Source organism: Benincasa hispida, chromosome 3 (genome assembly GCF_027475165.1).
Source record: "Benincasa hispida cultivar pf3 chromosome 3, pf3_genome.v1.1, whole genome shotgun sequence".
Classification (NCBI taxonomy): domain Eukaryota; kingdom Viridiplantae; phylum Streptophyta; class Magnoliopsida; order Cucurbitales; family Cucurbitaceae; genus Benincasa; species Benincasa hispida.
Window position 1 is genome coordinate 32356140 of NC_143480.1, and position 9730 is coordinate 32365869.

At 33.3% G+C, this 9730-nt stretch overlaps 1 protein-coding gene across 1 annotated transcript; it reads right to left on the reverse strand.

Moving 5' to 3' along the window:
- Nucleotides 1-866: 866 nt before the first annotated feature.
- Nucleotides 867-9510, reverse strand: LOC150037199 (uncharacterized). Its single transcript, XM_090311914.1, has 4 exons — nucleotides 9259-9510; nucleotides 9012-9224; nucleotides 8842-8934; nucleotides 867-998 (listed from the first exon to the last, which is right to left on the reverse strand). Exons 1-4 carry the CDS (start codon nucleotides 9508-9510, stop codon nucleotides 867-869), a joined length of 690 nt encoding a protein of 229 aa, XP_090168040.1.
- Between the last annotated feature and the right edge of the window lie 220 nt (nucleotides 9511-9730).

The following is a 9730-nucleotide window of genomic DNA, read 5'->3' on the forward strand; positions in this document are numbered from 1 at the left end:
ACATTGTTTCTCCAAACTTTTTTTTTTATATATAAATCAAAGTTTGTAACACAAATACTTGATTCGTAGATTATTTCTACATAAGTTTCTTTGCATCTCATATCTCTCACCATTCGACTAAGCAAACATCTTAAACTTACTTCTAAGTAATTCAAAAATCTCATACATGGTGGAGAAATTTTAAAATGCTCTTTTTTAATAATGAGTTCCTAACAACTAAAATCCAAAATGACACAAGCAGTACAAATATCTTCTATGTGAATTAATGCATTATATTCGAGTTATTTAGGCCTTACGGAGTTTCATTCTCCATCTACATTAAGGGAAAAAAATATTGTAATCATTGAGGCACACAAACCAATCTAACAAATCAACTACACATTAGAATCTACCCATATACACATTCCCCCTTTCTAATCACACTACCCTACACTAACTGTTTGTTCACGCCCTCCCCCCAACTCATTCATTTCCCTCTCACGATTCTCCAAATACCTAGCAATCTATCCTCATTTCCCCACTTCAAATTACATGCATACGTCTTCATTCCACTTGTTCATAACGTTTGAGCAACATTTTAACAAAATGTAAGACAATAGGAGAACGAAAAAGGAAAGCCAATGGAGAGATAATTGGTGCAAAAGAAAACCCTAACTTTTGTATATATTTATGAGAATCAGAGGCACAAATATATCAAGGTTGGGAGGAAAAACTATTGCCCTAAACACACATGCAAGATAATTCTTCATGTAATAGAAAAAATAAAGAATAATAAATTTTGTTAATATTGGGCCCTTAAAATATGGGCTTACATTGAGGAAAAATAAAAGTAAAAGAGGTCAAATCAGTGGGCTTCCTTAACACCCCTACAAATCGATGGCAAGTGCAGCGACAACAGTTAGCTTACTCTTTACTGTTGAAAAGCTAGCAATGGAAAATTGTTTGATAAGAGCATCAGCTATTTGTTCAGATGCAGAAAGGTGACGAATCTGAGTCTTCTGTTTGAAAACCAGATCACAAAGATAGTATATATCAAGTCCAACATGTTTTGTCTTAGAGTGTAGCATAGATCACAAAGATCGTGTAGCATGGATCAAGTACATATGACTATGCGATGAAGCATGAAGACCACATGATCATGCAGCACACATCATGTAACGCATGCCTAAACGATCAAGTAGACAACTACTATGCGATGAAGCATAATCGTATAAACGATCGTGGAGCAAGCGTCAAGTATCATATACCAAGTGATCGAGTAGCCAGTGACTATGTGATGAAGCATGCTGGCTTACTCAATTGTTTAGTACGCGCGCCTTCCATGCGACGAGTATTATATACTCAACGATTGTTTACCTCAGCGTCTACGCGATCGAGTAGCCAACGTAACATGACCGAGTAAACGCTTTACTCGATCGCGTAGCATCAGTCATGCGATCATTTAACAAATACTACACGATCTAGTAGAACTTTTTTATACGATCGCGTAGCCAAATCTAAACGATTGTTTAGCCTGGACTACACGATGCGACCAACTCTTGGTCTTCTTCCTCGATGAGAACGACATCTACATGCATTGAAGCTTCTTCACGAACGACTCTTACAGACTTAAACACTTTGAATACAGACTCGATAGCAAAGTCATTATGCCCAAGAACACAGGGGCCCTTACAAATTTACTTTAAATGTAAAGAAACCTTTAACAAATAGAGGCAATCATCCCAAAACTCCATCGATCACATCCACAACTTTCTAATGTTTAAACGCATTGCAGAATCAAAAAAAACCAACCAAGACTGTAAATGTAATTCAATGCATCAATGGAATTTGGAATATCAGAACAACCTATCTCTCATATACCAATTGAAGGAACTCTTATCAAAGAGAACCAATGAGCGGAAGCAGATCGTTCCAAACCATTGTGACAGAACATACACATTTACAATTAAATAACAACAATTATACATAAACTCTAAATTACAACATGCTTCAATAAGAAAAAACAAAAGATCCGGTAAACGTACCCTTGAAGAACTTTTCTTCTCGTATCCCTCGATCAAACTTAGTGCAGCGTCCAATAGTCGTACGCAAAACAATGAACAACACGAACTACAGAATCCTCGAATGCAATCAAGTAACACTTGACCCTCAACCCTCAAACAGCAAGCAGACACCAGCATGAGTCTACTTTGGTATTCTCGGTGTGAGAATCCAGGAGTTGTGGGCTCTGTATGGATTTGGTAGAGGGAATGAGGAATTGAATGATCGTATAGACGATCGAGTAAGTGGGAGAAGACAGGAGACTGTCGTGTAGTCTTGGGTACTCGATCATTTAAAAGTGAATGACTATCGTATAGAATATCTCGATGCACGATCATTTACACTCTCAAGCTATCGTATAGCTTTTTGTTAATGCGCGTTCGATTATCATTCGATCATGAAAAAATGAAAATGATTTTCATTTTATCCATCAGTTACAATAACTTATCACAATTTTTCACTAAGTTGGTTATTAGGAAAAAAAAACTGAAACCAATTATCCTATAATTGATTTAATTATAAATAAATAATATATCCATAACCTATATTTTTAATATCACATCTCATGCAATATATAAACCATAGTTCTTTTTCTCCTTTATAGAAATTAATGTATCTAATACATCAAATCAATTATATCACATATAATTGAAGCAATTTAAGTATATCATATATAATCAAATTTCCTCTTGTTAATTTAAACACTTCAAACTAACTCAAAAACTAATTCTCAACATGAATCCATTGAACTACCAAGGGGACCTTATGGACCTATAGCTTGAAGCTCCAACGATATATGAATAATTGACTAAACTCTTTAATCACGATATCCACCATTCGTTAACTATCGGCCACTCTACTAAAGACCGACAGCTGCATTCTTTGCGCTACAGATTTATTTTTGTGTCAATTGGATATAACCAATCAACAGTACGATGACCCTTCACAAATCACTCGTAAGTACAATCTAGCCAATTTACCGTTTTGCCCCTATAATTACATCTAACTTCTTAAGTACCACTGATTCCTCAAATGAACAATACATCATAGTCCTACTATGAGTAAACACTTAATGGGCCAAAAGAAGGTGTAGCGTCACATTGTTCAAGCACCGGAATCAACCCTCAAAGGAATAATTTATCTACTTACCCATGTTTCAGGGAAAGAGTGAATTCCGACTTATGTAGCTGAGTTTACAGCTCCTCAATCAGAAGAATCTTCAAAGTGGTAGGTTTGAGACAGTGATCTGGCCACTCGCACCCATGCAAATCAGAGGACCGCCCTCATAGGCAGGAGTTCCCAACTCACTCAGGATTAAGGTCATGTTACCTATGGCCATCCTGGTGAAATGAAACACTCTGTCATGAACGACGTTATATAAAAGACTAAACATTTCGTGGTTCAGTCTTTAGTATAGAACATCCCCGCTCGTATGTCTAATACATGAATAGTCAGGATCAAACCATTTGTAGCACTTTATAACACTTGTAATATCTACAAAGCAGACCACACTCGTACATCACCAGAATAAGGTTTCCCTCCTTTATCCATATACTACAGACCATTTAGGTTATCACTTAAAGCACAATCCACTTGTATGTCTCCACATACATGCTTAAGTTACAACGATAATCAGGGATCTTAGTTTATTAGTTTGTGGTTAATGCAACTAAAATATCTCATATTTCATAGATTGTAGTGAATAAAATATCTCATATTATTACATCACAAATGTTTGTTCATACATGTATTTACAAACAACAAGACCCTACGAGATTTAGGACATCAACCCCAACACCGATTGCTCATGGAGAGGAAGAATCTTGTGGAAACTACAAAGGTTGTATTTCTAACCCTTTTGCATACTTAATCCTAGTTAATTAATATAATTAGAGTGTTAATGATCCATTGCTTCCACTGTGCATGCTTCTATTTATCCATCAGTTTTAAGCCATAAAGAGCGTTCTTTAATTGAAAAACCAAGGGTTGAGAACCAGAGACTCTAGAACTCGAGGGTTGTTCCATGTAAACAGACTCTTGGAGATAATCATGAAGAAAAATGTTATTAACATCAAGCTGATGAATAGTCCATCCTTTCATAAGAGCTAGGGTTAAGAGAATCTGAATAGTGTCAGGCTTAACAACAAGATTAAATGTCTTAGTATAATCAATATTAGGAGTTTGATGAAAACCCTTGGCTACTAACCGAGCCTTATACTAGAAATAGAGCCATCCGAGTTTCGTTTAATTTTAAACACTCATTCACAACCAACAATCTTTTTATCAATAGGCTTAGGAACTAGCATCCAAGTCTTATTTTTCAATAAAGCATTATACTCATTCTCTATGGATTTCATTTAATGAGGGTCTTTGAGAGCTTTCTTAATATCACAGGGTTCTAGGTTGTTCGAAGCGCCAGCAAACAGATTCAAGGCATTTCAACAGTGAGCTCTGACTATTTTGGTTATGAGAGAAACTTTAATTTGGAGGAAGAAGAAGATTGAAAACTTTCTTCGCACACGATAAAGACACGGAACTCTTCTATAAAATCTCTCTCAATCGTTCAACAGTATTAGCAACAAGAAGAAGAAAACATTTTTCTTTTTCCATTTGCCCAATTAACCAACACCCACTAATGTGGGTGGAAAGAAAAGATGGGGAAGGGAGTTGTAATTCCCTTCCTTATTATTCAAAATAATAACAACAGAATATAAATAAATATAATAACTAACTTTCATATTATATCTTTTATTAAATTATATGTTATATCAAATATAACATATAACCTATAGTTTTAATATTGTAGCACATACAATATAAACTATAGTTTCTTTTCTATATTATATGGCATTTAATATAAATCATATTTATATTAAATTTAACAACTATGAATCACATTCATAGAAAATATATTTGAATCTCATTCAAATATTTATTTTCTCCCATTAAGCTATCATGTATCAAATATATTATGACAATTATATCATATATAATTGTATAATTTAATTATATCATATATAATTAAATCCCTCTATTAATTTAACAATTCAAATTAATCCAAAAACTAATTCTTAACTAAATCCTATTGAGCTACCAAGGGGATCTCACGGATCTGTAGCTTGAAGCTCTAATGGTACAGGAATAATTAATTAAACTCTTTAATTACATTATTCACCATCCGTTAATTGTCAGACACTCCACTAAAGACTGACAGTTGCACTCTTCGTACTCAGATATATTTCTGTGTCTATTGGATATAACCAATCAATAGTATGATGACCCTTCACAAATTGCTCGTAAGTATAACTAGGCCAAATTCGTTTTGCCCCTATAGTTACATATAACTCCTTAAGTACCACTGATCTATCTAATGAACAATAGATCATAGTCCTACTATGACTAAACCTCTCTTGGGCCAAGAGAGGGTGTTATGCCACATTATTCAAGACCCGGAATCAACCCTTAAGGGGAGCAATGTATCTACTTACCCCTACTTCGGGAAAGGGGTAAATTCCATCTTGTGTAGTTATGTTCCCAACTCCTCAATGAGATGAATCTCCAAAATGATAGGCTTGTTGAGTCGGCGATTTGGCCACTCTCACCCATACAAATCAGAGGATCGCCCTCATAGGCAAGAGTTCAGAACTTACTTAGGATTCAGGTCATGTTATCTATGGTCATCCTGGTGAAATATAAGTCTCTATTATGAACAGTGTTATATAATGAGACTAAACATTTTGTAGTCTGGTCTTATACAAACTCCTTTGTATAGACACTAGAAGAAATTCAGGCTTTAATATCGGTTTTAAATCGATATTAAAGGGCTTTAATGTCGATTGGCAACTGATATTAAAGATAGTGTTATTAAAGCCCTTTAATGTCGGTTTTAAACCGACATTAAAGGGCTTCAATAACACCAATAACACAGCCTTCAATGTCGATTGCAACCGACATTAAAGGTCTTTAGTGATTAAAGTCTGTCGGTAGCAACCGACATTAAAGCCTTTTTTTTTTTTAATTCTTAACCGACATTGAAGCCCGAATCTGTCCTTTTTTTTTTAAATTCCGTTGCCGAATCCATTTTTTTGGTCAAATAAGTTAAAAACGACATTATATCTCGTGTTAGGTCATGGAATTATCCGTCATTATTTTATATTAAAAAGTATAAAAAAAAATTGCATGGCGAGCCCATCAATATTTGTCTTCCACCTATGAATTTATCCACAAACAAGAATCAATATTTCCAATCCATTACATATACTCATCAATATTTGGCTTCCACCTATAAATTTATCCACCAAAATTTGCAAAACAATATCAAAACCAGACTTCCATAGAATACAGCTTACACCAAAGCCATCATTTCTCTCATTCACAAATATCAATTAGTACTAATTCCATGAATAAAAAAGAATCACAATACCATGAATACAGCTTCCAATAATAAACAGATCATGTTTTCCAACTATGAATTTATCCACAAACAAGAATCACAAAACCAGAATCAGACTTTCATAGAATACTTACACCAAGCCATCATTTCTCTCATTCACAAATATCATATTAATACTAATTTCATTCACAAAGATCATGGTTAGATAAATTTACATTCATTCTAAGCTAGCATTTACTCTATTGAGACAAAAAACAAGAATTACATCCTTACACAAATCGGCCAACAAAACTTGCCTATTGGGTCCGAATTACGTCGATCTCTCCTTGCGTATATGCATCTTTTGTATTGAACTACAAAAAGGAAAAAATAAATAAATTCAACATAAGTTTACGTCCATTTATTAAATTAAAGCTAGTACTATATAAAAAATAAATAATTTATGTACAAGACTAGTAATGGGAGGAGTAGGATTATGCACTATTTCATATATATACTTTTGCACATAGTACCCGCATCCTACAGAATCTAATTGACGAGGGCACTGCATATAAAGAAGTTGAAAACATTTATTAAATTTTTATAAAGAAGTCGAATGAACATAAATTGTTAAAAAAATGAATACAAATTTATCTTCAGAGGTTTCTATTTTGGAGAAGACCGATATGTTGGAGATCGTGCTTGGCTTGCCATGTTTTCAATCCACTAAATAGTTTAAAAACATTAGTTAAACATAAATACTTCAATTAAGAGCTAAGAAAGTTCAATTACATTTACATATTTATAACTACATATTTATAGTTAAAAACATTAGTTAAGCATAAATACTTCGAAGAGAGTCCAAAACATAAACACAATTTTCTTGTAGATTGATTACAATCAATATCCAATGATAACTATAATAAGCAACAATTTTGAAATATTAGTACGTGTATAATGAAAATTAAAAATAACTTAAGAACCTGTATCTACTTACCCTGTGTTATATAGAATGTGGACTAATTGATCTAGATTAGCCAATTCTAGTTGATTGGCTAAATTTCTGGATTGGATATCTTGAGACTTCACGTGTGGCGATATTCTTGCTTGATCAATTATAAAAAACTTCTTCGTAATATCACGACCACACTCATCCCAAAGATACCTAAAAAGGATAAAAATTATTTATCAACATGAAACAAAATATACATGAGTAAATCTAGATGAGTAATACTTATGCAATGTATGTCAAAATACACATGTAGCCTATTTCAATCATATTGCAATATTGGAGCAGATCATCTCGGCCTAAATAAATAAATTTGTCTCTTCCAAATATATGCTCATCCAAAGAGATACAGATCATGTCTATAACGTTCATGTTATGCATGGCATGTCCGTTCAATAGTTTGATAGTACCATTAGCATTAGTATATTTGGAGGATTGGCTGAAGCTCTTAATTGGTGAATGATCCTACCATAACCAAATTTACAAAAATTCAAAGTAGGACAAATAATAAATAGCCAAACTCATATACTGAAAAGGAAACATACTTTTTTCTCGTCAACTATAACTATAAATTCACAAGGCCATTTTACGAAATTGCCCATTGCTTGCTTTAAGAAATCTATTTTACCTTTCAAGGAATTAGTATAGGCAAATCTTCTCCAATGACAATGTCAATAAGAACTTTAACAGTTAATCATGACACACTATAACAATATTATCTACAGTTCCTATAGTCAAGTGGCATGGTATCCCCTTAACAAATTTAAAAGAACTTATGTCATGCATGGTTAAGCACGTACAATATGATTAAAATTTAAAAGTCACAATAAATAAATTACCTCCAAATCTTCTTTAGACATCTTCTCAATATCTTCTTCTTTTAGACATTTTCTTCTTCATATACACTTAGTGCAACACTTCCAACAGATGATTTGGACTGATGAGATTCTCTGCTATAAGTTCTTTCTCTTGACACTTTACCATGTCGAACATTTTTTTTACTAGAGTCTCCTTCAATTTCTTGGCTCATAGAGGACTTTGGTTTTACTAATTTGAAATATTGAGAATGGGAAATAAAATCACCCATTCCTCTAACACGTACCCAATGCTTTGGTGAGAACATCTTCACCTTCATGAACTTCAGCCAATTTATCGTGTAAAACATATTACAATTTTCACACAATATCTATATCATCTTAAATTTTTATATATGTCATCTTAAATTTTGCATAATATATACTTACAATCCGATTGGCACATTCTTGAGTAACTTCATTAAGTATTCATTATTCTTTCCTTTTCTTGCTTTTTTCCATACGCCCGATAAGAAAGGTCATTCGATAGGTTCTACATGAACATACATATTTAATTAGCATAAATATGTTAGAATAAAATATTTAATTTAAGTCAAATAACTCACTAATTCTTGGGCAAGATTTGCATAGCCCTTCCGAGAAATATGGTGATTATATACACATTTCGCACGTCTTTCTTTTTTAACACGACTGATTTTCTGTACAACAAATCTAGTTGAAGTTACCTATCAAAACAATGATAATGTTGACATGTAATTTATTGTGAATGACTTACCTCCCATTCTTCAGTCAATCGTTCATTGACGAACGATTTCCAATGATCTTGCTCTATATGAGAATATTGTTGGGGTGGAAATTGCAAGACCGAGGGTTCATCCTTAAATGAAAGTATGAACTTTTGAGTCAACGTTGTCTTGAAAGTCTGAAACTTCCTAGATGCAGACATTAGTATATAATGTTTGAACTTAGAGTCCACATTGAATGACATCTGCACAATGAAAAAAGTAGTTTAGAAAACATACCGCTACACAATCAAAAAGTTTGTCTTTTAAATGGTTTGAAACTTTTTTCCATGAATCATACATTATAGGAATTTGTTGTCGATCACAAACTTCTATATAACTCTGCATCTTCTTTGCTCCAGATCCAACCGGTTTTCCATGTTCATTATAATCGATGGTTAATCGTTGCCCAGATGTCCTTATTTGTGCCAACTCAGACATTGTAGTTGGGCCACGTGGTATACTTATTCTGCTATGTTTTTGTGGGATCATATTTCTATCATCCTTGCTGTTACTTGTTGAAGTTTCCATGTCAATCTAAAAAAAAAAAAAACATTACTCAAATAAAAAACATATAATCTTAATATTTAAATACATATAATCATAGTAAATGACATACCATGTTTAATACATTATTTATCAACCCATCGACCCTCACAATCATGTCTAATGTATGTGGATGTTGTACCATCAATCTCAGTAAATGTATCAA

Excerpts from the sequence above, each read along its gene's own strand:
- LOC150037199 (XM_090311914.1), bottom strand. The coding sequence starts at position 9,510 with ATGATCCCACAAAAACATAGCAGAATAAGTATACCACGTGGCCCAACT. Across the intron at positions 9,225-9,258 it reads AACTTTTTGATTGTGTAGCG|ATGTCATTCAATGTGGACTC; the intron begins GTATGTTTTCTA and ends TTCATTGTGCAG. Across the intron at positions 8,935-9,011 it reads GATTGACTGAAGAATGGGAG|AAAATCAGTCGTGTTAAAAA; the intron begins GTAAGTCATTCA and ends TTTGTTGTACAG.